This window comes from Bos grunniens, chromosome X (genome assembly GCF_055505025.1).
Source record: "Bos grunniens cultivar Pamir isolate PY7600 chromosome X, Bosgru_T2T1.0, whole genome shotgun sequence".
NCBI classification, from domain to species: Eukaryota; Metazoa; Chordata; class Mammalia; order Artiodactyla; family Bovidae; genus Bos; species Bos grunniens.
In genome coordinates, this window is record NC_141194.1 from 28,420,894 (window position 1) to 28,448,478 (window position 27,585).

At 43.1% G+C, this 27,585-nt stretch overlaps 2 protein-coding genes and 1 pseudogene across 4 annotated transcripts in view; 2 read left to right on the plus strand and 1 right to left on the minus strand.

Annotated features, from left to right (window-relative positions):
* Window positions 1–1,518: 1,518 nt before the first annotated feature.
* On the plus strand, window positions 1,519–27,465 carry LOC147340054 (melanoma-associated antigen B4-like). Of its 3 annotated transcripts, none has more exons than XM_086388391.1 (3): window positions 1,519–1,657; window positions 16,474–16,768; window positions 25,513–27,465. In XM_086388391.1, the coding sequence occupies exon 3, from the start codon at window positions 25,574–25,576 to the stop codon at window positions 26,993–26,995; it is 1,422 nt and encodes a 473-aa protein (XP_086244517.1). In that variant the 5' UTR covers window positions 1,519–1,657; window positions 16,474–16,768; window positions 25,513–25,573; the 3' UTR covers window positions 26,996–27,465. The 3 variants fall into 3 exon arrangements, with proteins under 3 accessions (XP_086244517.1, XP_086244519.1, XP_086244520.1); XM_086388393.1 differs by having other exon boundaries at window positions 16,477–16,768; XM_086388394.1 differs by lacking the exon at window positions 16,474–16,768 and having other exon boundaries at window positions 1,520–1,657.
* The window catches only part of LOC147340055 (melanoma-associated antigen B1-like), a 41,691-nt gene continuing 15,627 nt past the window's right edge, over window positions 1,522–27,585 (plus strand). The window contains exon 1 of the mRNA XM_086388395.1: window positions 1,522–1,657. The gene's annotated coding sequence lies outside the window, so the exon portion shown is untranslated. The remainder of the gene's footprint in view (window positions 1,658–27,585) is intronic.
* Window positions 16,768–17,752, minus strand: LOC147340056 (ubiquitin-conjugating enzyme E2 D3 pseudogene; annotated as a pseudogene).

The window sequence follows — 27,585 nt, forward strand, 5'->3', positions numbered from 1 at the left end:
CTGCAGCTCACCAGGCCTCCCTGCCCTTCACTCTCTCCAAGAGTTTTCTCAAACTCATGTCCATTGAGTCAGTGATGCGATCCAACCATCTCGCCTTCTGCTGCCCCTTGTCTTCTGGCCCTCAATCTTTCATTCCTAGCATCAGGGTCTTTTCCACTGAGTCCACTCTTTCCATCAGGTGGCCAAAGTATTGGAGTCAGATTCAGCATCAGTCCTTCCAATACATATTCAGGGTTGATTTCCTTTAGGATGGACTGGCTTGATCTCCTTGCTATCCAAGAGACTCTCAAGAGTCTTCTCCAAGATCACAGTTTGAAAGCATCAGTTCTTCATCACTCAATCTTCTTTATGGTCCAACTCTCACATCCATACATGACTACTGGGAAAACGATAGATTTGACTACAGGGACCTTTGTCGGCAAACTGATATCTCCATTTTTTAATACACTGTCTCGCTTTGGAGCCTTAGTTAAAAGCAGAGCCTTCAGCGAGAGGTCATTTCAAGGGAAGTTGCCTGGTGGGCTAGAGAGACAGTGGGAGTGGTGAGCACGGCCAGATCCTCAGAAGGAGGGCCTGAGAGAATCCACAGTCTCCTGGACTGGTGACTTTTACCCTGGGTTGAGGGAGCCAGAGACCTCTCCTTAAGGACCTACTCGATTATTTTATCTTGTGTGTAACTGGGCAAATTCTAGGCAAGTTCTAGATTTTTTGTTGGTGCTTAAATACGTGGACATATTCATTATTTAGATGAAAGGGTATCTGGGAGGGAAGATCCTGGTCAATGACAAAATTTCTAAGAACTCTGAGTTGTTTCCAATGGGGAAAGATTCTACCTCAAGCACATTCCATGTCATATCCTCTGGTGTGAATGTTATATGATTGTCTTTGCTAGGCAACATTTTAATTCACTGTGATTTTCTTTGTCTTGGAGTTTGGGTAATGTGCTGGAGTTCAGGGGGCTAGTGAAACAGCATGTGAAACAATTGACCAGCTTAAACTGGTTTGACCTTTTCTAATAGATTGTTGATTAATCACACCTTGCATCATTTTACAAAGAAGGAACTACATGTGTCCAAGAAGGAACACATGACCTCAGGATGACCCTGGAGCCAAGCTCTTCAGTCTGCAAAACTCAGAGAAGAGAAATATTGCCCTGGGCCATTTACAAAGTGAGAAGTCCTTCAATGAGGAAAACCTGGCTTCCTGTAACCTGAGTAGCTGAAACAGACTAATTGAAGACTAGCCAATTAGCTTTCAAGTTAGAAATTCCCCTGACCCCCTTAGATTGCACCCAGGCTCCTGGATTGAAGAGAGATTTGATACCTTGTCTCCTGCATTGATTGGCCTTGCAGTAAAGTTCTTTTCTCTGAAGCTCTTGCCATAAGTGTGGACTTCTCTGAGCATCGGGTAGTGAGCCCATGTTCCGTGAGTTTGGGCAGCCTTGTTGAGGTTTAGGACTTGTGACCATCTGCTTGATGCACTGAACCCCCTGGTGGGCCCTCAACACCAACCCTGAGTGGCCACCTATACTGAGTTTGTCTAGAGAGTTGGCTCTCAGGTTCCTGTTTGCTAGCCATGGCACTCTGGGCTCCTCTGGCTTCTGGGGCTCCTTTCACTTTTAAGGAAGGAAACAGCTCCTGGATCAGACATCTTTGGGGTGAGTAAACTCCTTAAAATATGCCTGTAACTAAATGTGCTATATGAAGTTAGAATGTGCCTGTAGTCTAATAATCTCATCAGGACTGCTTGTTAGAGAGGATGAGACAGTTGGATGGCATCACTGACTCAATGGGCATGAGTTTGAGCAAACCCAAGAAGAAAGTGAAGGACAGGGAAGCCCGGTATGCTGCAGTCCATTGGGTTGCACAGAGTCAGACGTGACGAACTGATTGAAGAACACCACCACCACTGTGGGTTAGAGTCCCACCTAGGAGAGTTTCTTCTGTCTGATTAGAATCCTAAGGCTACAGTCCTGGGTTAAAGACCCACCCTAAGAGGACAATGTCAGAGGTTAAAGCTACTGAGGTGCTCAAATGATTGGGTTAGAGGTCTGAACACTGGCTTAAGGTTCCAGGCCTTTGGATTTAATTGCCTATGTTTGTCTGTGTCTGACTGTTTTATGTATTGGGATTGGCTAATGGGTGTTGGCTATGGGATGAATGTGGCGAGACTTTATTCAACCTGTAATTAATGAGGGTCCTCTGAATCGGGAGATAAAACACCTTGCTCCTGGACTGGAAACTTTGCTTTATGGAGGTGATGGGGGTTTTCCCCTTTGCCTAAGGTGACAGCACAGAGGTATTGTTACAGATGGATATTCTTTGAAAAAAAATTATTGGAGATATGTTGATTTACAATCTTGTGTTAGTTTCAGGTGTACAGCAAAGTGATTCAGTTACACATATATTCAATCTTTTCCAGATTCTTTTCCCATATAGGCTATTACAGAATATTGAGTATAGGAGGTCCTGTTCAGTTATCTATTTTCTATATTGGTTGTATGTGTATGTTCACCTCAAGCTTCTAGTGTATCCTTGCCCACAAAGTTCTCCTATGTTAACCATAAATCTGTTTCAAATTGTGCGAGTCTGTTTCTGTTTTGTAAATAAGTCCATTTGTGTTATTTTAAAAAATTAGATTTACTTATGAGCAATATACTATGGTATTTGTCTTTGACTTACTCAGACAATCTCTAGGTCCATCCATGTTGCTGAAAATGGCATTCTTTCATTCTTTCTTATGGCTGAGTATTCTTCTATTGTATTTATGTATCACATCTTTTGCATCTGTTGATGGACCTTTAGGTTGTTTCCATGTCTTGGTTCTTGTAAACAGAGCTGCAAGGAACATGGGGGTGCTTGTTCCTATTCAAATTATGGTTTTCTTTAGATATATGCCCAGGTAGTCTATTTTTTTTAATTTATTGGAGTATAGTTTTACAATGTTGTGTTAGTTTTAGGAATATAGCAAAGTAGTGCTGTTACACACACACACACACACATATATATATATATATATAAATTCATTTTCAATTTCTTTTCTCATCTAGGTTATCACAGAATATTGATTAGAGTTCCCTGTGCTATGTAGGAGGTCCTTATTGGTTATATATTTTATATATAGGAGTGTAAGTATGTTGATCCCAAGCTCCTGATTTATCCCTCCCTCACTACATTTCCCCTTTAATAACCATAAGTTCGTTTTCAGGATCTGTAAGTTTTCTGTTTTGTATTATATTCATTTTATCACTTTTTAAAATTAGATTCCACATATGAAGGATATATTTGTCTTTAACTTACTTCACTTAATATGACAGTCCCTAGGTCCATCCATGTTGCTGCAAATGGCATTCTTTCCTATGGCTGAGTAATATTCCTTTGTATTTCTGGACCACATGTTTATCTACTCCTCTGTTGATGGACATTTAGTTTGCTCCCATGTCTTGGGTATTGTAAATATTGCTGCAATTTACACTGGAGTGATTGTTCCATTTTCAAATTATGATTTTTTCAGGATATATGCTCAGGAGTCAGATTGCTGGATATTATGGTAGTATTATTTTTCTATTGTGTCTTATTGAGTATAATTAATTTAAAATGTTGTGTTAGTTTCAGGTGTATAACAGAGTGATTCAGTTATACATACACATATTCACTCATTTTCAGATTCTTTTGTCATACAGATTACTACAGATTATTGAGTAGAGTTCCCTGTGTTATACAGTAGGCGCTTTTGGGTTATTGCTATTATATATACATCTTAGTTGTAGATGTGGGCTTCCCAAGTGGCACAGTGGTGAAGAATCACCTGCCAATGCAGGAGACACAAGAGAAGTGGGTTCAGTCCCTGGGTCAGGAAGATCCCCTAGAGCAGGAAATAGCAACTCACTCCAGTATTCTGACCTGGAAAATTCCATGGATGGAGGGTCCTGGTGGACTACAGTCCATGGAGTCACGAAGAGTCAGACACAACAGTCATGTATGTTTATCTCAGGCTCCTAAAGTATCCCTCCACCAACATTTCTCCACTGGTAATCATAAGCTTGTTTTTGATATCCATAAGTCGGTTTCTATTTTGTAAATGAGTTTATTTGTGAAGTGAAATGAAAGTCGCTGTCTTATCCAACTCTTTGTAACCCCATGGCCTATACAGTCCATGGAATTCTCCAGGCCAGGATACTGGAGTGGGTAGCCGTTCCCTTCTCCAGGGGGTCTTCCCAACCCAGGGATCAAAGCCAGGTCTCCCACATTGCAGGTAGATTCGTTACTAGCTGAGCCACCAGGGAAGCAAGTTCATTTGTGTCATTTTTTAAAAATTAGATTCCACTTACAAGTGATAACATATGCTATTTGTCTTTCTCTGCCTTATTTTACTTAGTGTGACATTCCCTAGGTCCATCCATGTTGCTGCACATGTCATTAATTAATTCTTTTTATGGCTGAATAATATCCTATTGTATATGTGTACGACATTTACTTTATTCATTCCTCTGTTAAGAGACACTTAGGTTACTTCCATATCTTCGCTGCGATTCATGGGGTCACAAAGAGTCGGACACGACTGAGCAACTGAACTGAACTGATATCTTCGCTAATGTAAATAGTGCTGCAATGAAGATTGAAGTGCATGTATATTTATGAATCATGGTTTTCCCTGGATATGTACCAGGAGTGGGATTGGTAAATCATATGGTAACTCTATTTTTCGTTTTTCAAGGAACTTCCATAATGTTCTCCATAGTGACTGTGTCAATTTGCATTCCCACCGAGAGTGCAACAGTGTTCCCTTTTTTCCACACTCCATCATTTGTTGTGTGCAGATTTGGGGATGATGACCATTCTGGCTGGTGTGAGGTGATACCTCATTGTACTTTTCATTTGCATTTTTCTGATACTTAGTGATGTTGAGCATCTTTTCATATGCTTTTTGGTCAGCTGTATATCTTCTTTGAAGGAATGTTTGTTTATACACTCTGCCTACTTTTTTATGGGATTGTTTATTTGACACAGAGGTGCATGAGCTATTTATATATTTTGGAGATAATTGCACTGTTGTTTGCTTTGTTTGCAAATATTTCCTCTGATTCTGTGAGTTGTCTTTTTGTTTTTGGTTTCTTTTGCTGTGTGGAAGCTTTTGACTTTAATTAAAGGTCACCTGTTTGTTTTTCTTTTTATTTTCATTACTCCAGGAGGTGGATCAAAAACCATTTTACTAAAAGAAAAAAAATACTGCTGCAACTTATGTCAAACAGTGTTCTGCCTAGGTTTTCCTCTGAGGGTTTTATAGAATCTGGGTTTACATTTCAGTCTTTGATCCATTTTGAGTTTATTTTTTTGTATGGTATTACAGAATGTTCTAAATTCATTATTTTACATGTAACTGTCCAGTTTTCAAGGCACCACTTATTGAAGAGACTGTCTTTTTTGGTTCGCTAGTATTTTGTTCAGGATTTTTCCATCTGGGTTCTTCAGTGATATTGGCCTGTCATTTTCTTTTCTTTTCTTTTTTTTGTTTTTGTGCGTGCTTCTCTATCTGGTTTTGCTCTCAGGGTGATGGTGGCCTCATAGAATGAGCTTGGCAGTGTTCCTCCCTCTGTAATTCTTTTTGCAAGAGGTTGATAGAATCTCTAAGTGTTTGTTTGAATTACCCAAGAAGCCCCCTGGTCCTGGACATTTTATTGGAAAATTTTAAATCACTCTTTCAGTACTTGTGATCCATCTACTCACGTTCTCTATTTCTTCCTTGTTTAGTCTTGAAAGGCTGTACCTCTCTAAGAATCTGTGTTTTTCTTCTAGATTGTCCATTTTATTTGCATATAGTTGTTTGTAGTAGTCTCTTATGATACTTGGAGTTCCACATGAGTGTATTCTTAATGAAACCAGTCCTGATTACCTTGTTGTGTGAGTATAAATGTAAGATGAGGGAGTATAAAGCAGGAAAAGTACCCTCGAGCACCACACAGAAGAATGCACCGTAATCCAGCTAAGGAATTTCATGCAATAGGGCACATTCTGGTGTTTCCTCACTAAAAAGTCTAGTCCTATTCTGTATCAGCCAGAATAGCAGGGAGGTAGTACTGAACTACTTTTATATATTTGTGCATGCGTGATGTTAAAAATGAAATTTTACCAGGAAAAATAGCCATTGGTTGTGGTCTTAAAGGCCATGGGCTACACAGAGGCCTTGGAGTGAATGTATTTCCCCTGGAAATTGCCCAGACATCTAGATTTGCTTGTCGGTGATCTCTGCTGGAGGGGTAAAGTATTTAGGTCCTCTACAAGAAAGATTAAACCCCAGCATGCTCAGAAAGGAAATGAGGAAATCAGTGTTTGAATGTGTGTGCTCCTGAATTGCTCTCTGAAAGTCAGCTCTGCCTGAGTCTAAGACAGCTTCCTCTTTCACTTTCTTCAATGGGATGCAATCACACTCTCAGCCTCCTACTCACTAGGTAAGTTTTTCTACGTGGAGACTGAGACAGAGCCTGAACTTCTATAGGACCCTCCTCAGTAGACAAGCATGCCCTCAGCACATGGCCGGGCAGAAATATTAGGAGCCTGTGACCAAATGGGCTCCAGTCTTGGAACTGGTGGGACAGATTCCTTGGAAGCTGGGTAGCACATGTGCCTTTCAAGCTACAGTTTGACAACCACATATAATAATGGAAAACTTTTCAGGGTTCTTTAAGTGAACCCTCAGATCCAAGCTGGCTACCTTGAGACTGTCCATTCTTCTCAGTGGTTTCTCCAGGGAACTCATACAGCCAACGCTTTCCAGAAACCAAACTAGGAGATGGAATTGGGTCCTAAATTAAGGGGCGATGCCTCAAGTTTGCCCATTTTCTCCCTAGAGAGGAACAAAGCGCCCTGAGCCACAGATAGACAAGCCCTGAAGGCTTTCCTACAGCCTGAATGTAGGAATGAATGCAAGGGCTTTCCAGGCAGACATCAAGTTCCTGATAAGAGTGCTGGTTGATGTCGACTTCAATCCATGAAGGCTGGGAAGAGGCAGCAAGCATTGGTTAAACACAGTAGGTCCAGGCTCTGTTTGCTGGCCAAAAGGTAAACTATTTTGAGCACTACAGTGGAAGAAATTGGTCAGTCAACTGCAGAGCTCAGTTTGGGCTGAGGAGTGGCCAGGAAGAGCCAAGACAGATGACCCAATAGTAATAAATTCCATCCAGGCACCAAAACGCCAAACTTCAAGCAATAGCCTGAAAAGAGACATGTGAAGGAAACAAAGCCTCTGATAATCACCTTTCTCAAATACCAATTAATCCAACCTTGTCAGTGCTTATGTAACACTCCAGTCCTGGTGGTACAAAACTCTGGGACCTGGGATTATCATTTTCTACACAATTTGAGACTCATTAACCAAATTGAGGATGATTTCCCACAAGCTTGAAGAATGTACAAAGAGAAATGGGGGGATTGAAACATAAAGCATTGACCAGTTTAAAGTGGTTTTGCCTCCTTAAAACAGGTTGTTGATTAACCAAACCTTGAGTTATTTTTAGAGGCAGGACTATGCATGTGCCAAAAAGGAGCCTACATTTCCAGGATGACTGCAGAACCAAGAGGGTTCAGTCTGTGGAACTCTCAGAGTAGCAAAGTTGCCAGGGGAGAACTGTATGAAGTCCTTCAATACAGAAAATCTGGCTTCTAGCAGCATGAATAGCTTATATGAACTAATTCAAGACTAGCCAGTTAGCTTCCAAGTTTGCAGTTTCCCTAAACCCTTTCATTTTACCTCAAACTCTGGATTGAGGAGGCAGATTTGAGAGCCCCACTTCCTGTCTTCTTGCTACTCCACCTTGGATTAAAGTTTGTCTCTCAAAAGCGCATTCCATAGTATTGGCTTCTATGTGCATCAGGCAGTGAGCCCTTGCTGGGGAACACTAGTGACTGATAGGCCTGGAATTAGACCTCTCTGAATTCCTCTAGATCCGACGCTGTTATACTGCTCTTGGCCTAAAGCAGAACTTGTGTCCCTTAACACTCAAATGTATCCTGGGATAAAAGTAAGGACTCTGGATATATTCCAATACACTTCTTCAGGCACAAAGCCTTGAAGGCTACATCAATAAATGACATGAATAAAGAAGAGAAACAGATGATAGGGACAGTAAGATCGTCTCTCTGTGCAGTGTCCAATAACCTCAATCAGAATAGTACAAAACCATCTTGGATGGCTTTTTTCCTTTAGAATTGTACTCATATCTCAGATATGGTGACTTGGGTTCTAGATCACTGCAGTAAAGGTAAAATGGCCATAGACTAAAGCGTTAGGAATTTGGAGGATTCCCAGTGCTTATAAAAGTTGTTAATCCTATTGTACACTTACTAGAAGATGTCTAAAAAATACACATAGCTTAATTTACAAATGTGTTACAATAGTAACAAAGACAACTGATCAGAGCACCATAAGAAATAAAATAAGAAAGAGTTTAATATGTTTAAAGAATTAACAATATGTGGAACAGGGACCCCAAGTGAATACATGATGTTGGGAAAATGATGCCATAGACGTGTTCAATGCATGGTTACCATAAACTTTCAGTTTGTAACGAAACACAGTATTTGTGAAGCATGATTACATGCAGTAGAATGTTTGAAAAGTATGCCTGTCAATCAATTAAAACAATTCATGAAAAGAGACTGACTCTGGCTTTTGAAAAGAATGGAGCAGCATTTTTCTCTGGGAGCACACCTCATTCTGCCCCCTGCCTTCTGTGTTATTTTCCCCATCTCAGGTCAAGTCTGGGACATGAAACTGTAAGGTTTGCATAAGGGACACTGCTCAAGAGTTTGCTGGAATGTGGTGTTCCCCAGGAATCTTTTAATCCAAGAGAGAGACAAAATTTGGGCCCCCATAAGTGGGGTCTGGAGAGAAAACCACCATAAAATACAGGTCATTCAGAGACCTGCCCAAACTTGCTCTCAGGCCAAGAATGCCCAGACAGGACATTCCGTCTTATAAGCTTTGTAGTTCTCTGTGAGGTCAAAGTCTCAGTCTAAGAAGAATGGCCTCAGTTCAGTAGAGGGAGAATCTCAGGTTGGAGGGTCAGGTCCCAGAACTGGCCAGGACCATGGTGAGGTGCCTGAGTGAAGAAAGAAGTATCACTAGACCCACAAATGAGGAGGCTTTACAGACCCCTGCCCCTATTCCTAACCCCAGAGGTTCCAGGCAGAGTTATAGGGATGAGAAGCCTCTTCATTTCTCTCTGATTTCAGCGAGGGAATGGATGGAACCTCAGTTCTGAGGAGGGTGCCCTGATTCCCCACTAGGGACTCTGAGAGGTGAGGGCTTCGTTTGGGGGCAGGAGGACTCAAGTCCGTAGTGCGAAAGGTCCTGGGCTCTGACAGACGGCATGGTGAGGACCCTAAATGATGACCCAGGGACTGCTGAACGCTGAACGACGGGGTCCCCACAGAGCCCCGCCCCTTCCATTATCCCTCAGAGATCGTGCACAGGGCAGCCATAGCCGGAAGTGTCTCTGCAAAACTTCCGTGCTGGTGGCGAAGAGCTCGGACTGATGTTCAGCGTGTTCATGTGGCTAAGAGTGGATTCTCAGGACTGATCTGTAGGCAAGGTAAGGACCTGAATGTGGACTCAAGGGACCATTCCCCCGTCCTGTAACAAAGATAACGCCCAAAGTCTCATCTCTGTGATCGGCAGGGGATAGTTCCTACAATTCTCTTAGGCTGATTTCTTTGGTACATCTTGATCTAACACATTCTGTAAGGTAAGCGATTACTTGATTCTGTAAATGAAGGAAACCTAGGCCCTAACTCCAGTCACTGGGAGATCGCCAAGTGCGAACCAGTCACAGGGCAGTAAAGATGGCGACACAAAGCAGCACCCATGCACTGAACTCCCAGAATTCTCCCCTGCCGAAACTCTAAGAGGTGAAACTTTGTTTGGAGGCTTGTGGACACAGTTCGGGAAAGGGAGGAGTGTCAGATTCTGAGAGATATGAAGATGGGGACTCTGAATGAGGACTGTAGAACACCCCGCCAGTCTTCTTCCCCCCGCCAACCCCACCCCTTCTGTCAGCTATCAGAGATCCTGGGTATCACAGCTTTGAGAGGTGAGGAAGAGAGGGCCCAGTGTTCCTCCAGCAATTCTTCCCACACCTAATGAAGCTGAGCCAAATTCTGTACTTTGTGGCTGAAGATAGCATTCAGTGTTCTATAAGTAGTATAGAACGAGGCATCCCAGAGGGTGCACAGTGTATAATTCCTTGGGGTTTGTGTTCTGTATGAGGAATTTAAAGATAAATCTGTGTTCTTATGTTCTTGCTACTTTTCAAAGGTTGCTTCTAAAAGCTTATAATCTAAGTGTACCAATGACATCGGTCACACTTACTGTTGTTTATCGGTCTTAAGGATAAGAGTTTTTCTGTTGTGTAAAACAAATGGGAAAGCTTCCATCTTATTTAATAAGCTGGTGCAAGATAACATGGCATTACAATATGTTATTTCCTTGACAATATGAAAAAATTAAGCAGGGCAATATGTGGGATCAAGAAATAGAGGGAAAGTAAGATGGATGGTATTTTGTTTCCCCATGTTTTATAGTCTGTGTTTTACAAAATTATAAGTGACCGTGTATGCTTTGTTAATTCAAAAATGTAAAATTAAATTTTAATAAATTCATCCTCGTGCTCACAGGCTCATTTATTCCCTAAACAGTAATTTAACCTCTGCTCATAGAAGACTCCATGCTAATACTTGGAGAGCTGAGAAAAAGATCTAGCCACTCACCATAAAATTATAGAGTCGAGAAGCAGCTGTCATGTAAAGGAAATGGTGACATGACAGCAGTCAAATGTGAATTCCCTGATGCAAGGTAGTGGTGGGCCTTGGGAAAGTATAAGTCTCTCGGTGGGAAGTAATTATAAGTTGAGTGCATGGCAGGCTGGATGAGGCTGTGGTAATCGTGACCAGGGACCAGGTTCTCACATGGTGGGCTGCATAGTTAAAGACAAAGCCTGGGATGGGAAACTGTCCTTAACAGTTACAGACACACTTCACTCTGTTGCATGTTGCTTTATTGTATCTCACAGGTACTGCTTTTCTTTTCTTTGTTCTTTTTCTTTACCAAATTAAAAGTTAGTGTTAGTCAACCTTGCTTCCAGCAAGCCTTTCGGCTCCATGTTTCCAACATCGTTTGCTCACTTCATGTCTGTGTGTCACGTTTTGATACCTCTTGCAATGTTCACACCCTCAGCAGCAAAAATGATGGACTCAGCGAAGGCTCAGATAATGGTTAACATCTTTTTTCTTTTAGCAAAGAGGTGTTTTTAATTTAAGATATCTATATTGTTCTGAGGCATAATACTATTGCCCAGTTAATAACCTATAGTATAGTATAAACATAAATTTTATGAAAGCACTGGGAAACCAAAAAATTTGTATGACTCAATTGTGGTATGGACTTTCCTTTGGGGGTTGAGACCCAAACCTGCAGTATTTTCTGAGTCTGCCTGTGCTTTTGGGATTGTGAGTAAATCTGAGAAAAATCATGTAAAGCTGACATGGAATGTGTCCTGTGCTCTTATTCCAGTACAGGGAAACCCTGTGGAGATTAGATGCTTTAATCATCTTGTCTTCTGTCTATGGAGTTTTTCAGAAATCAGGGTGGCACTCCCCTGAGGTGGGATGATGCCTTGAAGCCACTGGACTGGCGCTCTCTGCCCTCGGTGGGGGAGCCAGAGCCCACGCCACTAAAAAAATAATAATAATTGAAATCAAGTTATCTTGACTGTAGTTTGGCAAACAATAGGGAAGGAATAGACACTTGTGGGTGGTTAAATGAATGAAAGTGGGAGTGGTTTATGAAAAAGGGCAAGTGAGAGATAGGTAAGTTTGGGGCCCTTGAAACATTTTGGAGCTTTGTGTTACATCCACTGAGGGTGTCTCCCTCATGGTGACCTTCAGTGGCATACTCTTAACTGGGATATGCTAGTTTTCCTTGCTAACCAGTATTTTTCTGATTTATTTATTGATGAGTTTGGAGATAAGTCTACTCCTGTGAAATGACCATCACAGTTTATGCCTTAAGCATATCCATTACCTCCAAAATTTCCCTCTCATCCTTTTTAAGGTTATTTTTAATCGGAGTATAGTTGCTTTACAATATTTTGTTGGTTTCTGCCATGCATCAACATGAATCGGCCATAGGTATACATATATCCCCTCCCCCTTGAATATCCCCCCACCTCCCACTCCTTCCCACCCGTCTAGGTTTTCACAGAGCACCAGTTTGAGCTCCCTGCATCACACAGCAAATCCCCATTGGCTGTCGATGTTCCATATGGTAATGTGTATGTTTCAGTATTACTCTCGGTTTGTCCCTCCCTCTCGTCCACCCCTGTGTCACCAAGTCTGTCCTCTATGTCTGCATCTCCATCCTGCCCTGCAAATACATTCATCAATGCTGTCTCCTAGATTCCATGTATATGTGTCAGGATACGATGTTTATATTTCTCTTTCTGACTTTCTTCACTCTGTATAATAGGCCCTAGGTTCACCCACTACATTGGAACTCACTGAAATATGGTCTTTTTTATGTCTGAGTAGTACTTCATTGTATACAGAAACCAGAGCTTCTTTATCCATTCGGTGATGGACATCTAGGTTGGTTCTGTGGCCTATCTGTTGTAAACAGTGTGGCAATGAACATTGGAGTACATGTGTCTTATTCAGTTATGGTTTCCTAAGGGTTTATGCGCAGTAGTGGGATGGTTGAGTCATGTGCTAGTTAAGTCCAAGTTTTTAAGGAAACTTCATACTCTTCTCCATAGAGGCTGTATCAATTTACATTCCCACCAACAATGCAAGAGAGTTCCCTTTTCTCCACACCCTCTCTAGCATTTATTGTTTATAGACTTTTTGATGATGGCCATTTTGACAGATGCCATCTCACCCTTTATGTTTTGTATCTGGGATAAGAACACTTACCATAAGGTTTGACCTCTTAGTGTACAGTATAGTATTCTTAACTATAAGCTCTATATTATATAGTAGATCCCTAGAACTTATTCATTTTGTAAAATTAAACTTTGTAACTTTTCATTAATACTGAGAATTGGAATACTGCCTGCTATATCAGTGAATAAACACTGTCAGTTATTGACAGTTGCAGCCACCACGGATGGTGAACCCTGAGGGAACACAGCATGTAAAAATACAGGATACGGGCCCCAGATATGTGAAGTTCATATCAAAGGAATGATTTCAGTGAGCCCCGATTCTTACATCTTTCCATATATGGAAAACTGCTAAATTCCTTAACCAGGGTTATCTGGTTTTCCTTCATTTATCTTAATCTTTTGATATTCAGACTACCTGCGCTTTGTTGCAAAACTTCTATGTAACCTGGCTCCTCCGCTCCCTTCTTTGGAGGAGTTCTCTCAGGGTTACTCGAGACGCTGCCTCCTGGGTTCAAGTCCTAAATGTATGTACCAAAGAGAACATACCTGTCAGCTTTTGCTGTGATTTTTTTTTCTTTTAATTTATTTATTTTAATTGGAGGCTAATTACTTTACAATATTGTAGTGGCTTTTGCTGTACATTGACATCAATCAGCCATGGGTGTACATTGTTCCCTTTCCTGACCCCCACTCCCACCTCCCTCCCCATCCCATCTCTCAGGGTCATCCCAGTGCACCAGCCCTGAGCACCCTGTCTCATGCATAGGTTGTGAATGTTGTTTAAGTCTACAATTCCTTTGCATTCACCCTCCCATAGACCATGGCAACCACCACTCTACTCTGTTTTTGTGACTTTGACCATTTTAGATTCTTCATATAAATGACATGCAGTATTTGTCCTTCTGTGTCTGGCTTATTTCACTGTAGCAGCAGGTTCTCTAGGTTTATCCATGCTGTAATAACTGGAGAGATTAGCTTCTTTTTAAGGCTGAATGGTGTTCCATTATGTGTATATTTTGCACCTTCTTTATCCATTCATCTGTCACTGGACACCTAGGATGCTTCCCTTTCTTGGCCATTGTGAGTAGTGCTGCAATGAACATGGGAGTGCAGAGCTCTTTTTGAGGTCCTGATTTCAGTTCTTTTGGATAGTAGTGGAATTGCGGAAAGTATTATGAGTTATTTTTGATTTTTTGAGGAACTGCTACACTGTTTTCCCTGTAAATTGGCTGTACCAATTTATATTCCTACCAGCAGTGTTGAATATGTACAGTTTACTAAGAAGCTTGCAAACTGTCTGCCAAAGTGGCTCTACCATTTTGCATCACCACTACCGAGGAATGAGAGTTCTTGTTGATTCACGTCCTTACCAGCATTTGGTGTTGCCAGTCCTTTGAATGCTGGCCATTCTGAAAGGCATGTCGTGGTATCTGCTTGTTTTTTTTTTTAATTTGCAGTTCCCTAATGGTATATGATGTGGAGCATCTTTCCATATGCTTGTTTGGCATCTCGGTATCTTCCTGGGCAAGGTATCTATTCCTATCTTTTGTCCATTTTTTATTAGATGTTAGTTTTCTTCTTATTAATATTAAGAGTTCTTTGTATATTTTAGATTAGAGCCTTCATCAGACATGTTTTTTGCAAATATTTTCTCCCAGACTATGGCTCATCTTCTAGTTCTCTTGGTGTATTTTTATAGAGCAGCAGTTTAAAGGCACTGAAATCTAGCTTATCAATTATTTCTTTCATGGATCCCCATCACTTTTTTCTGTGATGATATTTTGTTGATTGGTTTGCTATGTGGCACATAGGATCTTCAACCAGGGTTTGAGCTCACAGCCCTTGCACTGGAGGCACAGTGTTTGTAAAATTTTAGCTTTTTTATTTTGTGTTGGGGTATAGCAAATTAACACTATTGTGACAGTTTTCAGGTGAACAGTGAAGGGACTCAGCCATACATATACACGTATCCACTCTCCCACAAACTTCGATCAGTACTACCACATAATATTAAGCAGAGTTCCCTGTGTTATACAGTACATCCTTGTTGCTTATCCATTTTAAATATAGCAGTGTGTACATGTCCATCAGAAATCCCCTAACTATCCCTGTCCCACATCGTTCCCCAGCGGCAACCATAAATTTGTTCTCTGAGACTGTAAGTCTTTCTATTTTGTAGTTAAATTCATTTGTATCATCTCTTTTTAAATTATACATCTAAGATATGTCATATAATATTTCTCCTTCTCTGAGTCACTTCAGTCAGTATGATGATCTCTAGGTCCATCATGTTGCAGATTGGCGGTTGCCACAAGAAGGGGTTGGAGGATGGATGAAATGGGTGTAAATGACCCAATGGCATAAACATTCACAACTTTCACTTACAAAATAAAGAAGCCCTAGTGTTCTTTCCTGTAGAATCCCAGGGACGGGGGAGCCTGGTGGGCTGCCGTCTATGGGGTCGCACAGAGTCGGACACGACTGAAGCGATGTAGCAGCAGCAGCAGCAGCAGCAGGGATATAATGTACAGCATGGTGACTGTACTTAATCATTGCCATTGTTAAGTTGCCAAGTGGTTTCCTACTCTCTGCAATCCCATGGATTGTAGCTTACCAGCCTCCTCTGTCTGGAATTTTCCATGCAAGAATACTGGATTCGGTTGCCGTGTCCTCCTCCAGGGCATCTTCCCGACCCAGCAATTGAACCCGCATCTCCTGCATCTACAGGCAGATTCTTTACCACTGAGCCACCAGGGAAGCACATAGTTAATAATACTGTATTGTATATGTGAAAGTTCCTGAGAGAATATATATGTTTTTAAAGTGAGCTATAGTTATTGTGGGCTTTCCTGGTGGCTCAGATGGCAAAAAATCTGCCTGCAATGTAGGAGACCTGGGTTTGATCACTTAGTCAGGAAGATCCCCTGGAGAAGGGAATGGTTACCCACTCCAGTGGGTAATTCTTACTTGGAGAATTCCATCGCTAGAGGAGCCTGGCGGGCTACCGTCCTTAGGGTCAAAAAGAGTAGAACAAGACTGAGCAACTAACACTTTCTCTTCATTTTCACAGTTGATGTACAATATTTTATGTTTCAGGGACACAACAAAGTGATTCACAATTTGTAAATGTTATGTTCCATTTATACTTGTTATAAAATATTGGCTATATCCCCCTTGTTTTGCAATATATCCTTGTAGCTTATCTATTTTATACATATTAGTTTGCACCTCTTAATCTTCTATCCTTGCCCTTACCCTCCCCCTTGCTGCTTTCCACTGGTAAGCACTGCTAGCTTGTTCTCTGTATCTGTGAGTCTGCTTCATCTCCCTAGTCTGTTTTTTTTTTAATTCTCCAAATAAATGGTATTGTACAGCATTTGTCTTCCTCTGTCTCACCTATTTCACTTAACATAATGCCTTCCAATCAATCCATGTTCTTGAAAATGGCAAAAGTTCATTCTTTTTTATGACTGAGTAATATTCTATTGTGTGTGTGTGTGTATCTTTTCAAATTAGTGGGTTTTTTTTTTCATTTTTAGCAGTAATTTAAAGTAAGTTGAGTGCTGAAGAATTGATGCTTTTGAACTGTGCTGTTGGAGAAGACTCTTGAGAGTCCCTTGGACTACAAGGAGACGCAACCATTCCATTCTAAAGATCAGCCCTGGGATTTCTTTGGAAGGAGTGATGCTAAAGCTGAAACTCCAATACTTTGGACACCTCATGTGAAGAGTTGACTCATTGGAAAAGACTCTGATGCTGGGAGGGATTGGGGGCAGGAGGAAAAGTGGAGGACAGAGGATGAGATGGCTGGATGGCATCACCGACTCAATGGATGTGAGTTTGAGTGAACTGCGGGAGTTGGTGATGGAGAGGGAGGCCTGGCGTGTGCAATTCATGGGGTCACAAAGAGTCGGACACGACTGAGCGACTAAACTGAACTGAAACGTTATTAACGCTTTAGTGCAGGTTGTTCTGACTTTAAGGTAGCATCACATGGCATACTTTTGAGTACATTCCTGAAAAATTCTTTTGTACTTATTTCTGTTTTATAGATCTATGCAACCTCTGGCACTGTGGAGGCTATCATCTGGGTTCGGATCACATAGCAGTGAACAAATGGATATCAGAACTTTAGAAATCATTAAAGCAAGAGACCACAGTGATCTTAGAGTAGTGAACTGAGTGTTGCCATTAGTGTTCATGTCTGGATGATAAATTCTGTTGCAAATGCACCCTTAGGTAGTGTGAAGGGGTAGTTTTTAGGGAAATGAATTGTCAGAGAGAATACACTGCCTCAATATGGGCTGCCGTTCTTTTTCATAGTTGTGGTTTGCCAATGAAATGTATCATCCCCAACTGGACCTGTAGAATATTGTGCTGGAGGGTCCCTGCCCACCTCACTAAGTTCCTTATTAATCCATTTCAGCGCCACAGTCTGTGCTTTTTGTCTGACTCCTCACTGTCTCAGTGTGTGCTCAAAGGTCCAGCCAAAACTCCTGATTATCTGGTGGCTGGGAAGGACTATCTCTTCATCTCACACTGGCTCTGCCAGACAAAGGTGCCTTCTTAATAAACAGGGAGGTTGGACCTGGGTGGGGTCACTGGCAGAGAGTAGATGAGGCTGGAGGGGAAGGGGAAACAAGCAGTGGAAACCCTTAGACTCAGACAAGCACTGAGTACCTGATGGAGACCATCCAAATTAGTGGGTTCTTTTTTTTTTTTTTTTTTTCCTTTCAGATATACACCCGGGAGTGGGTTTTCTGGGTAATGGGTTAGTTCTGTTTTTAGATTTTGAGGACCCTCCTTACTGTTATCCATGGTGGCTGCACCAATTGACATTCCCACCAACAGTGTACAGATCGTGTCCACATGCTCACCAACATTTGTTACTCCTGTTCTTTTTGGATGATAGCCCTTCTGATAGGTATAAGATAATACCTCATTGTGGTTTAAATTTGCATTCATATGATGATTAACGATGTTGAACATCTTTTCATGTGCCTCTTAGCCAGCTGTATGTCTTCTTTAGAAAAATGTGTACTTAAGTCTTCTGCCCATCTTGATTTTTTTAAAACTGTTATATCAACTATTTATATATTTCGGATATTAACCCCTTATTGGTTATATCATTGGCAAGTATTTTCTCCCATATGGGAGGTTGGCTTTTCATATTGTTGATGGTTTCCTTTGCTGTGCAAAAGCTCTTAACTTTAATTTGCTTTTATTTCCCTAGCTTTAGGAGACAGATCCAAAAAACTATTGCTATGATTTATGTCAAAGAGTGTTCTGCTCATATTATCTTCTAAGAGTTTTATGGTTTCCACTCTTATAGCTAGGTCTTTAATCCCTTTTTCAGTTTACTTTTGTATATAGTGTTAGAGAATATACTGATCTCATTCTTTGAGAGCTACATGTCAAAGAATGAGATTAGAGCATAAATACAATTTGGTAATGTCAGAAAATTAAATGTGCTTTTACATTTGAGCCAGTAATTCAGTGTTTTCAGAAATTAACTCTGAAAAGACATGCACAACCGTATGAAAATACGTAAATGCCTATGCACATGTTAATTGAGGGAACATGATATATCCACAGAGTGGAGTACTATGAAGCTATAAAAAGGAATGAGTACAATTTTGTAAACTAATATGGAGTGCTTCCATGATAGATATAGATATATAAAAGAATGTGGGAGTCTGGGGCTAATGTCGATGATACCAAGTGCAGTGCCTTCCCATTCTGGTATGAAGAGGCTTTGACAGCTGAAGAAGGAGAGCCAGAGCCACAGCTGCAGCCATTGCTCCTATGGTGCCAAGGCCAGTACACTTTCCCGAGCATGTCCAAATTTCCTCCCACCCCTAGTGAAGTCTGAGCAGATACTTCACATTGCATTTCAAGAAAGCAGGCAATCTTCCCACTAGCGGAGGGCCACGGTGGGGCTCATGGAAATTCAGCATATAAGGTATTTGTGTTCCTATACAATATGCACAAATTGGAGGTTTTTCTTTTCTCTGTTTTTAAATGTTGTTCCCTTTAATTAAAGATGTGTTTAGCTTCAGAGTCCAAGTATACTAATGGCAGAGCTCCCACATGTGCTGCAGATTATCAAGTCAAAAAATAAGAAATTTCGTATTACATAGCACAGACTGAAATCCTTGAATCATTTCTTGTCATTCGGAACAAGATAACATGATATTGGAATATGGTTTTTTTTTGTGAAAATGGAAATTTTTCCACAGTGAAGTCTGTGAGATTATCAGATACAGAAAAAATCTTAAGAGGTATTCACTTCTTCATTTGTTTTATTTGTTTTAGTCTTTCTTTGTAATATTGAAGTTTATTTACCTGGATTGGCTTCACTTATTTAAGAATGTGGGAGAAGTGAAATCCCAGTAAATTGCTTTCTTGCACACTTGCACTGTAATTGTTCAAATATCAATTTAGCATCTGCTCTTTGGAAGGCTTCTGGGTGGTTTTGGGGATGCTAAGAAAAATAAACTCAACCCCTTCTTATAGAATTCTAGAGTCTAAGAGCAGCATTCATATAAAGTAGCTGGTGAACTGAGATCTAGGGGCCCGATAAAAATGAGGTGTAAGGAGGTGAGGGGATTGAGGGCTTCCTCATGAGGAGTCTAGTGTAAATACACTGAGGCAAGGCACTTGGAGACTTTAGGACAATAAAAGTCTGGCAGTGGAAGGTAGTTTTAAGTTAGGCTACAGGACTAGCCCACCAGGGAGGCTGTGGAAACACTGAATAGGGGTCAGACCCTCAGATGGCAGGTCTCAAAGTTGAGAGGCTTAAGCCTGGAATGGAAAACTACCCTGAATAATTGCTATGGAATTATGGGGCTTCCCAGGTGGTTCAGTGGTAAAGAACCCACCCACCAATGCAGGAGACATGGGTTAAATCCCTGGGTCAGGAAGCTGCCCCTGGAAGAGGAAATGGCTACGCAGTCCAGTATTTTTGCCTGGAGAATCCCATGGACAGAGCAATCTGTTCAGTCCATGGGGTAGAAAAGGGTCAGACACGACAGAGTGACTAAACAGCAACACGAGTAGACCAGAGAGAAATCCCCCCTGGAGTGGGGATTGACTGTGCCCTGTGCTCCTGTCCCAGTGCCCGTGAACACAGTGCACAACCTAGATGTTTCATGCACATCATCTCCAAGGAGATTCTGTGAAATAAAAGTAGTAGAATGAACCCGGAAACTCAGAAGCCAGTGGGCTGACACTCTTTTCTGTGACTCATGGAAACAGAGCTCATTTTACTGAAAGGGCATTCCATTCAGTGTTTTTGGCTACGTTGATAATTCCACCAAAGTCTGTGAGGTGAGTCTATTTTAGGTGATGGTGAAATTGATGAAGATGGGGGCTTATTTTATTTAGTTACTTATTTATTTGGCTATGCTTGGTCTTATCTTTGGCACACAGGATCCTTGATCTTCCTTGCAGCCTGAGAGTTCTTTAGTTGCAGCATGAGGAATGTTTCAGTTGTGGCATATAGGATCTTTAGTTGTGGCTTGTGAACTATTACTTGCGGCGAAGCTGTTGTCTGTGGAACCTAGTACTCTGATCAGCAGTGGAACCCGGGCCTCCTGCATTGGGAGTGCAGAGTCTTAACCCCTGGACCACTAAGGAAGTCTCTAGGAGTTGTTCAGATGAAAGAGCAGCCAGGAAGGAAGAGAGAATTAGTCTCAGAATCAAATTTAGAGTCTTTGAATTTCTTTCAGTTAAAAAAGTACCCCCATACTCAAAATACGATCTAGTAGTGGAAATGAAAGATTCTTTCTAAACAGCATTTTGGACTGATTTGGTGTTTCATGTCCGAGAATCCCACAGATTCTCTGACATCTCCTGCATTTAAAAGATTCCTCAGGGTCAGTGGTATCCTCCAGGATGAAACTAATCACACTCATACTAAAAACAGATATTGTGTAAAGTCCAGTGTGGTCCAGGCCGTGTGCAAGGTGCTTTAGCTACATGCCACTAGCCCTACAAAAGCCACTTCACCTGAGGCTCCCCGAGTTTGGGGATGGACCCAAGTCCACACAACTGATATGAGGCAGAGCTGGGACTAGAGCGCTGGTCTGAATTTGTCCACAGCATGTACCCTTCCACTTGTCCTGGCCCGAGGTGCTCATGAGTCAGTAAATTCACTGTCTTCTAGCACTCCAACATGTATCTTGAGTGACAGAAAGGACTCTGTGACGAAAAAACTGGGATGGAATACATAGCCAAGGCAATACAAACACCAAAATAATTAAGAGGTGTGAATAAAGGAGAGAAGGAGATAATGCTCAGTTAGCAAATGATCACCTGCATGTGGAAATTCAGACACCTTCAAGTGATCGAGGGCTTACAAGATTATCTGGCGTTATCCTTCTATGTAGAAAGTAAACATTTTATTTGTTTTAATTAAAAATAGTTATTTCTATTTATTTTTTGACTGCTCTGGGTCTTAGTTTGGACACTTGGAATCTTTGTTGCCACATGCAGGCTCTTTAGTTGTGGAATGTGAGGTTTTAGGTGTGGCACGAGAACTCTTAGTTGTTGGATGTGAGATTTTTAGTTGTGGCATGTGGGATCAAGTTACCTGACGAGGGATCAAACCTAGGACCCCTGCATTGGGAGCGCATAACCACTGGACCAACAGGGAGGTGCCGAGAGTAAATATTTTAGAACTACCCTAAATCTGGTGACTCAGATGGTACAGAATGCGCCTGCAATGCGGGAGACCTGGGTTCGATCTCTGGGTTGGGCACAATCCCTGGTGGAGGGCATGTAACACACTTCAGTATTCTTGCCTGGAGAATCTGCATGGACAGAGGAGCCTGGGGGGCTACAGTACATGGGGTCACAAAGAGTGGAACATGACAGCGGTTAAGCACACACTCTAAATCTGGCTGAAGAGCAGGAATATATCACCTCTATCTCTTTGACATCATAACATCTATCCTGAGTTCCTTAATTTCTGCTGCATTTTCCTAATCTTACATCACTTTTGGGACCGAGACCCATTTTCTCCAAGATTTGCTAGAGGGTAACTGCTCACTGTTTGTAGGAATATGCATTCCCCAGGAAGACTTTAATCGAGGGACAGAAGCTGATATGGGAACCTCCATGAAGGAGGACTAAGGAGATAATCACCCCTGAATATAGTGGTCACCCAAAGACTAAGAAGAGGAATCTTAGCTCAGTAGAAGGAGCAGTCCCAGGCTGTGGTAGATGTAGTGAGGATGCTGAGCAAGAGGAATCAGAAGGACTCAAGTTGCATCCCCACTGTCTATTCTCAGAGGCCCTGATGGACTAGGATCATATGAGGATCATCCTGACTTCCAACTTGGAATTCTCAGGAGACTAGGACCTTGATGTAAGACAAGAAGCTTCATAAAACAGAGTGGAGTTACAGGATTCGTCATATGTCAATGTGAAGACCTGAAAGTGTACTCACAGTAGCACACCCTGTAAAAGGAGGCCCTGGAAAATCACTGATGCTGTGGTCCCTAGGAAGCTTGGGCACAGATGTCTGGTTGATTTCAGTCTAGAAAGTTTTAGCGAGGTGAGACCTCTGTCTAATACAATCGGCTGCAGTTTCCAAGAGCGAGGGACCTCAATCCAAGGAGGACCTCACATGCAATACTGAGTGTTAGCGGGGACCCCTGCAGACGGAGCCAAACAGAATTCTGTAAATTCTTAGCCCTGAGAAGCCCACAGGAGCTACATCTGAGTGGTCCGCTCATTCAACCTGTGTGATCTTAGGGAGGGCTGAGTCTCCTCTAGCCAGATCAGAACCCAGATCTGCAGATGGGGGTGTCTTGAACATAACTGGACATAAGGTGAAGATCATCAGTGCTAGTGAGAGGATCTCTCCCCCAACGAAGGAGGCTCACAGAATGGCAACCCACCTGACAAACAGAGATGCTCAGGGCAGAGCTGGCCTCCCACCACTAGGCACTTGGGAAGGCAAGGGCTTTGTTTGGGAGCTGGAAGACTCGGGTTCATAGGAGGCGGCATCCTGGGCTTTGATACAGTGCACAAGGAAGACCCAAGGACGGATGAATATTGAGCTACTGGGGTTCCCGTAGCACGCTGTCCCTGCTGTTATCCCTGAGGGACCCCACGTAAGACCTTACGCAGCCCCCCTCCACTTCCGCTTTGAAAGTCAGCGGATTAACCAGTAGCCGCGGTGACTGTTTGGCAGAGACTTAGTGTCCAGGACTCGTCCAGAACCAAGGTGAGGACCTGAATGGAGCTGAAGGGACTTTCCCAACCCTCCTAGTAATAAAAGTGACCCATCCACATCCCACCCCTGTGATACGGCTCCTATGAGTCTCTCGGAGCTATCGGCTGAATATGGTCTAGAGTGTCTCAGGCTACGGTGTTGGTCTGTGGGGGTAGGCCCGGATTCTACCCCTGGAGGAGCTCTAGGACCTAGATGAGGGCCCTGAGGGCTGATGAGCAGACTTCGACACCGCCAAGGGGGCCACACTGAGCGGCCCCCCTATACTGGGCTCTAGGATGCCCCGGGTAGAGCTGGCCAACTGTGGTGCCCCCTGGTGTCCACTGGAGGTGGTTTGGGGGAAGTGAGAGCCTTGCTGTAATGGAATAAACCCAGTTCAACAAAGGGACCTAGTCCCCAACAATATTAATGGCTGTGACACTGCGTCAGGATGGGGGTTCTTCCCATAAGAAATGGAGTCACAGAAAGCGCCAGTCCTATTTTGAGGACTGGGAGAATCAGGCGTTTTGACATGGCATTTCCCAGATCATCTCAGGGAAGTGAGAGACCAGGTCAAAGTGGGGAGCGTCAGGTTGGGAAGGGAGAGTTTCAGGTTCCCTTGTGGGATGGTGAGAACCTCTGGGGCTGTGGGGATGTTCCACACCACATCATTCAGACCACATCTTCCCTGTCATCATCCCTTTGAGACCTCAGGAATACATGGCGGTTCCCACTGCGGGCTAAAGGGGGAAAGCAACACCCCTCAGACCACTCCGCCCTGGTCCGAGGGGTGTGGTCAGCAGATTTTTTACAAAAAAAAATCTGAGAAATTTTTCTCTGGTCAGAGAAATTTTACACCCTGTCATAAGTCAAATGTAGACCTTGGTTGCTTCTGTGTACTGGCTATTGTAAAGAGTGCTGCAACGAACACTGGAGTACAAGTGTTTTTTAAGTTACTGTTTCCTCAGGGAATATGCCCAGTAATGGGATTGTTGGCTGATGTGGTCATTTTAGTCCTAATTTTTTATGCAGAGTGAATTAAGTCAGAAAGAGGAAAGCCAATATTGTATATTAACACATATACATGGATTTCAGAAAGATGGTACTGATGAACCTATTTGCAGGGCAGCAGTGGAGATGCAGACATAGAGAACACACTCGTGGACACAGTGGGGGAAAGAGAGGGAGGGACAGACTGAGAGAGTAACATTGAAAACATACACATTACCATATATGAAATAGATAACCGGTGGGAATTAGTCATATGACACAGAGAGCTCAAACCCAGTGCTCTGTAATAGCTTAGAGGAGTGGGATGGGGTGGGAGGTGCGAGGGAGTTTCAAAAGGGAGGGGACATAAGCTATACCTATGGTTCATTCTTATTGATGTGCGGCTGAAACAAACACAATACTGTAAAGTGATCATCCTCCAATCAATAGGAAATACATTTAATTTTAAAAAGACATAGAGAAGAAAAGAGAAGCAAAAAAATACTATAGGCCTTGAATTGGGATCTGTGTGGGACCACAGGGACATCAACCTGCCTGTAACAGCACCTGTTCTTAGAAGACTGTGTTGGTAAGATAAGGTCATCTTAACTTCCTCCTGTTGGGACACAGAGTGATTGGCTTTTACTATCACCGAGGCATCAATTCAGGAGAAAGTGGAGCTTCTCTGCCAGGAGCCCAGTTGAGGAACCTGAGGGAGTATTCAATGCATTTATCCCAACCCTTGGATTTCAGCCCAGGAAATCTCAGGGAAGGACTGTCAGGTTGAGCATCTACTTCACTGCTTTATAGCAAGTGTAGGGGAGGGGAAATGTCTAGTCTGAAGGTGCAGCCACCAGTCAGCAAATGGAGAATGGTGCCCAGTGTTTTAAGGAGCCAAGGTAAGGACCTTGAATGATGATCCCAGTGAACTCGGGATGGAAAAAACCCTATTGAGCTCTCAGCTCTGGGTATCCCCTTGGAGGGAGGTGGACTGAGGCATCCTTTCACTTGCTTCTGGATCATGTGGAGGTCTAAAGTGTCTGTATCAGAGTAGCAGAGAGAAGGGTGCACAGGGTCTGCCAGGACTTGACATGGTAATACTAAAGATGAGCTGAGAGGACCCCACTGCTGGGACCTGCTGTCACCGCAGTAAATCCAAAGCAGGGCTGAGAGGATGCAGAGGAAATGTCTAAGGCCTCTGTTCTTCCTCTGTGGGATTATGTGGGGACAGGCTGAGCAGGAAAACAGGAGGCTTGTGGGTTCCTAGGGCAGTGTCCTCAAGGACACCTGCAGAGGTGGCCTTTGATTAGGCCAAGGTAGAATCTCCCTGTTTTAAGGTGCTCATGTCACCTCATTCTCCATCCTCCAGGTGCCCCAATCTCCTGTCTACTGGCCCAGAATCCTGCCTGTAGTCCCTGACCACAGCCATCATGCCCCGTGGGCAGAAGAGTAAGGTCCGTGCTCGTGAGAAACGTCACCAGGCCCGGTCTGAGACCCAGGTTCTTCATGATCAGGCCACCACATCTCAGGGAGAAGAGACCACCTCCTCCTCCCTTCCTGATTCAGAGAGTGCTCCCTCAAGCTCGTCTGCTGCTGGCACCCCCAAGGGGCGTCAGGGAGCCCAAGGCACCACCAGTGCTGCTGCAGGTGCTATACCCAAAAGATCTGGTGGTGGTGGCACAGCACGTTCGAGATCTGGTGTAGGTGCCAGGGGCCAAGTTCAGGAACGTGAAAATTCCTCCCAGGCCTCAGCTGCTGCTGCGAGCTCTCACAGAGATCTTCTGACCAAGAAGGCACAGATGTTGGTGCAGCACATGCTGTATAAGTATAAGATGAGGGAGCTCATTAAGAGGTCTGAAATGCTGAAGGCAATCGGTAGAAGGTACATGAAGCAATTCCCAGAGATCCTCAGCAGGGCCTCTGAGCACATGGAGATTGTGTTTGGCCTGGTGCTGAAGGAAGTCAGACCCAACAGTCACTGCTATACCCTGGTGAGCAACCTAGATTTCAGCGACAGTGAGTCTATGAGAGGTGACTTGGGGCTGCCTAAGAATGGTCTTCTAATGCCTCTGCTGAGTTTCATCTACCTGAATGGCCCCCGTATCTCTGAGGAGCACATCTGGAAGTTCCTGAATATTCTGGGCATCTATGATGGAAGAAGGCACTTCATCTTTGGAGACACCAGGAAGCTCATCACAGAAGATCTGGTGCGGGAAGAGTACCTGGAGTACCGCCAGGTGCCTGGCAGCAATCCCCCTCGCTATGAGTTCCTCTGGGGTCCTAAAGCGCTTACAGAAACCAACAAGAATAAAGTCATGGAGTTTTTGGCCAAGGTCAATGATACAGTCCCTGATGCCTGCCTGGCGCAGTATGAGGAGTCTTTCAGACAGGAAGTAGAGAGCACTGGGGCCAGAGCTGCAGCCAGGGTTGGCACTTCTGCCTCGGGCATGGCTGGCACTTCTGCCTCAGGCATGGCTGGCACTTCTGCCTCGGGCATGGCTGCCACTTCTGCCCCAGGCATGGCTGGCAATTCTGCCCCGGGCATGGCTGGCACTTCTGCCTCAGGCATGGCTGGCACTTCTGCCTCGGGCATGGCTGGCACTTCTGCTTTGGGCGTGGCTGGCACTTCTGCCTTGGGCGTGGCTGGCACTTTTGCTTCGGGCATGGCTGGCATGTCTGCCTGGGTTACTGCATGCATGTCTGCCTCGGTCTGGGATGGCCCTTCTGCTGCAGCCCAGGCTGAGTATCTTGCCTCAGCCAGGCCTGGCATTTCTGCTGCAGCCAGTGCTGGCCCTTCTGCTTCAGCCAGTGTGCACGCTAGGTCCGTATCCAGCCACTCATCTCGCCCCTAGTGTGGTCTGAAGGCCGTTCTTCACTTTGTGGTCAGAAAAGCCTGTCAACCTGTGTTCCTGTGATTTCTCCACCCTCCTCCTCGTTTTTAGTTCTTTGTTTTTTCAACAGAAAGTTTATTTAGGTTCATGATACAAGTATTTGAGTAAAATGGGTCACACACACTTTGCTGTTTGTCAAATTGATGAGTAACAATTTTGTTTTTTGAAATGCATATTGGAAATCCTCATATCACTTTTGTGATCCCGGATGAGAATAACATTACTTTAGGATAAGAATATCCTTAGAAATGTGAAAGACACCACACTAATAGAAGCTCAGAACACAGATACATAGAGAGATAGCCAAAAGTTCTTCAATTTTTGGTTTGCTTTACTCTGTTTAGTTTCCCTTTTTGTAAATATAAAAGATATATGCTTGGATCTGCTTATGGTTTTCAAGATTGTTTGAAAATACAAATTAAAGCAAATGATTTATTTGTGGCTCTTCTTTTACACAAACATTAATTGAGCATCTGCTTTTAAGAAGTCTTTCATGCCTGTACTGGCGATGTTTAGTCAAAGAAACTCCCAGTTTCTGCCCATTCAATTAT

Excerpts from the sequence above, each read along its gene's own strand:
- LOC147340054 (XM_086388391.1), top strand. The coding sequence starts at position 25,574 with ATGCCCCGTGGGCAGAAGAGTAAGGTCCGTGCTCGTGAGAAACGTCAC.